Below are 4,230 nucleotides of genomic sequence, written 5' to 3' on the forward strand. Positions count from 1 at the left end.
AACGAGAGAGAGAGATGGAGAGAGAGATGGATGGACGGAGAACGAGAGAGAGAGTGGGAGAGAAGCGAGAGAGAGAGAAAAAAGAGAAAGAGAGCAAGGGCAAGAAAGTGGAAGAGACTTGATTGGTGGTTCTCAGTCAGAAGTGGGTCAGTGGGGATATTTCCATACACTCAACCCCCACACACACACACACACACACACACACACACACACACACACACACACACACACACACACACACACACACACACACACACACACACACACACACACAAACACACACACACACACACACACACACACACACACACACACACATGATGCAATATCAAAGAATCACCTCCAGATGATTATGGTACAACAGTCTTTTCTCCCCTCGTCCCTGTGATTAGTTAGGTTGTCGTTCAGAGAACAGTCCCCAGCTGTTGGGTACTGCAGTATAGAGCCGTCTCATGATGACAGCCTGCCATGGCTGAAGCCAGCGGCACTTGGAGATGTTGTAGTGGAAGAACAACTGGGTCACACACGTAGCGAAGACTAACTCTATATCCTGCACATCGACTATATTCTGGAGAGCAGACATTTGAAGCAGCAGCGTAGAATGTACAACCTCTTCTACCAGTTGCGTGCTTGATTGTGCAGCCCTTTTCTGACCGGCTCTTTTTATAAATAAATGTCAATGTCGCACTGACATTTAGTTTTCTTTTACCACACTTTATTTTTGACTGTGAAAAACACAAAATCAGATCCGCCCGACTGGCACAAAGGAGGTCCCTTGGTCTGAGTCTGCTCGCATCCGGCGTCCTCAGCTCAGTGTACTGTGGGCCTCTGAAGTCCTTGAACCGACACTCAATGTGAACACTACCTCAGTTGACCGCAGTCTCCTCTGCTAACATGGAGCTGACATAGAGCTGTCCCGGGGGGCTGAGGAGCTGGGTGCGTTGTGGTTCCCAGCCTGGGAGAGACCGGAGGCGGCTGTAGGGTCTGCAGCGCAGGCTTCAAGAGGAGATGGTGGAGCTTCAGAGAGCTCAGAGCTCCAGGTGGATCTATAACCTACAGTCTAGTGTAGGAGACAGAGCTCCAGGTGGATCTATAACCTACAGTCTAGTGTAGGAGACAGAACTCCAGGACGTGCTCGCCTGATCCTCGATTTAGGATTTGCAAATATTATAATGTCATTATTAAATGCTTGAATAAAAATAAGACATCATCAAGCCCCGTGCTGAACATGGCTGCTGCATGTTAGGATGATAGTAAACCATGAGTTCACTGGTTTAGACAACGTGACTTAGAGTGAATCCACGTACAGGCCATTAAGGAGGCAGAGGGGGGGGGGGGGGGGGGTTCTACGCTAAGCATACCTGCAGGTGAGGCTGCAGCTGTTGGGGATCTAACGCAGAACCCTTCAGCTGGGAGCTCAACACCCTCCCCACAACACCCCACTCTCCCCCTGGTGTGCTCCGCACACGCAGCAGTTATTTACAGCTCGGCTGGTCAGCGTGAGTCATGGCTTGTGTTGGATTTAGCATTTCGTCCTGAGGAACACATTTCACGCGGCGAAACGCTGAATAAAAAAGGCGCTGAAACTCACGCTGGCTATAGGCTCATTATTCAAGCACTCACACAAATTGAATGTGGGTAGGGATTACATCCTGACATTTTAAACAAAACAAAAGCGAAGAGTGTGGATGTCTGTAAACATTGGTTTAGAATGTCTCTCCTTGTCGAAAGCACGCCCACACTTTGCCACTTAAAGAAAGAGTGAAAATGTTAAACGCTTTGATTTTATAAACAGGGCAAAGAGCATCGAAAGTGGAATGCAGGACGATTGAATTCCAGCAAGAAATGGAAAAAATATCAATGAAAACCCCTCCTCAATAAAATTAATCAACCTCCTTTAATTATCTTTCTCTTTAAATTTGCAATAACAGGACTTTTCTTCATCAAGTGGCCTTAAACTAATCACCTAATCTGCTTCAGATCTGTCCTTTTTCATTCTACTCCTCCTAAAAGAGGCTAACAGATGTGACGGTTGAGGTTGCACTGAAGTACAGCCTATTAACAGCTGTTCAACCATGCATGACCCCCCCACCTCAATACCCCCAACCCCCTAACCACCTTTACAACTGCAAAAAAGTACCCACTGCATCACTTCACCCTCTCTCTCTCTCTCTCTCTCTCTCTCTCTCTCTCTCTCTCTCTCTCTCTCTCTCTCTCTCTCTCTCTCGAAAACTGCAAAACTCGAAAACTGCAAAACTAGAAAACTAGAAAACTGCAAAACTAGAAAACTGCCCTAAAACAATACCAAAGTCAACATGACATGATCCAGGAACTCTAACCTGGGTAACTCTACGTCTTTCCTAACCTATTCACCCGACCACAGCCACCACACCACAGCCACCCAGTCACCCATCCACCCAACTAGCCTGCCACCATACCACCCGGTTACCCATTCACCCAACCACCCAACCTCACTGCCCCCAGCCACCCATTCACCCTGCCACCATGCCACCCATTCACCTATTCACCCAGCGACCCAACCACAGCCGCCCAGTGACCCAGCCTCCCTACCGTCCTCGAAGCAGTCCCCCTCCGCCTCTTCCTCCTCGCCCTCGGCCGGCTCCAGGCCGGGCTCCGTGGTGCCGGACCAGGACATCCCCGCCGCTCCTCTTCCTCCTCGCCCTGCTGCCCGCGGCGACCTGCCCCCCTGGCTGAGCTCAAATCAAAGACGGGGCGTCGGGAGACGGACAGACGGACGGACGCAGAGCCGCAGGGAGAGAGCGGTAGAGAGACAGCGCCTGTGGCTGAGAGACGAGGCAGTGGAGGCTCGTGGCTCTGGGCGACCGGTCCTGGCGCTACAGACTCTACCGCCTCACTGGGACTGAGCGCAGCTCCTGCGGTCTGCCCTACGCTCTGTGTGTGTGTGCCTGTGTGCGTGCGTGTGTGTGTATCTATGCCGGAAGACAGATTGCTAAGGGAGGGTGTGAAGTGTGTGCGAGTGAAAGTGTGCGTGTGTGTGTGTTTGTGTGTGTGTGTGTGTGTGTGTGTCTGTGTGTGTGGGTGAGGAGCAGGACTCCAACAGCCCTCTGTGAGTTGAGGCAACAGTGGTGATTTCATAACGTCCTGAGTGTGCTGCTCACGGTGGTGCATGAAGTTCCATGCGCATGTGCGCATGGGAGGGGGTTGAGTGTGTGTGTGTGTTTAGGAGAGTATTTGTGTGTGTGGGGGTGTTTATTGTGTATATGTGTGTATGTGTATGTGCGTGTGTGTTTTTGTTTGTGTATACAGTATGTGTGTATGTGTGAGTGTGTTTGTGTGTGTGTGTTTGTGCTTGTGGGTGTGTGCGTGTGTCAGACAAAGTGGATGGTGATTAACGGGAATAATTAGCGTCAGTATTTTTCAGCAAAAGAATGTGTGTATGTGTGTGTGAGAGAGTGCATGTGCATTCATGTGTGTGTTGTGTCTGTGTTGTGTCTGTGTGATTGTGTGTGCCTGCGTATGTGTTTGTATGTGGTTGCTTGTTTGTGTGTGTGCTTGTGCATTCATGTGTGTTTGTTTGTGTGTGTAAAACAGTGTGAAGCGCAGGGCCAGCCTCAACCTGTCATTTCTCCACAGCCCACTAGCAATCATGGCTGCCCAAAGATTGAGGTCTTTCTTCCCCAACTCTTACCTCAACTCAGCGGCGACGGTGAGAGACGTTGTCTGATGTTACCTCACTGTGAACTCAGTGAATATGTAAATGATACCATTAAAGACTGGATAAAACATTGAAGAACATCAGGCCCCTGATATTGGATACCATTATATACAAGTAATTCACCGGGAGCATTGCCAATGATGTGGTTAATCTGTGTACGACTGTATCGCTACAACATGAGATGAGTCTTATTTGAACAGTGATCAGCGTGTGCTACAGGTACAGTTTGGTGTGTTCATTCAGTTTGTTTCTTGGCCCCAAATTCAGTTACTGGAAGTGATTGCAAGTTGGTGGCGCATTGCACATTAAGCTCTTTCAATTCAACACACTAATGAGTGAATAAGTCAATGGTATTTCAAGTCAAACCCCTCATAACTGTCATTGTCTTCCTTCCTCTTGTAACCGCCTTCCTCCTTCGTATCAAGAAGGGAACTAAACTGAAGGGTTCCTCTTTCTTTCACTTATCTCTCTATGAGGCCTGTTCAGTTTGGACGAGCCGACTGATGCCCAAAATAGCAATTAGGTCTCAAGTC

General features: G+C 49.0%; 1 protein-coding gene across 2 annotated transcripts in view; it reads right to left on the bottom strand.

Moving 5' to 3' along the window:
• The window catches only part of ripor2 (RHO family interacting cell polarization regulator 2), a 48,462-nt gene extending 45,381 nt beyond the window's left edge, over positions 1-3,081 (bottom strand). Inside the window, exon 1 of one of the 2 annotated variants that reach the window (XM_030346446.1) lies at positions 2,572-3,081. In XM_030346446.1, coding sequence (XP_030202306.1) covers positions 2,572-2,656 — 85 coding nt within the window. In that variant the 5' untranslated portion in view covers positions 2,657-3,081. The remainder of the gene's footprint in view (positions 1-2,571) is intronic. The other variant, XM_030346448.1, reaches the window with a different exon arrangement.
• Between the last annotated feature and the right edge of the window lie 1,149 nt (positions 3,082-4,230).

Source organism: Gadus morhua, chromosome 22 (genome assembly GCF_902167405.1).
Source record: "Gadus morhua chromosome 22, gadMor3.0, whole genome shotgun sequence".
Taxonomy (NCBI): Eukaryota; Metazoa; Chordata; class Actinopteri; order Gadiformes; family Gadidae; genus Gadus; species Gadus morhua.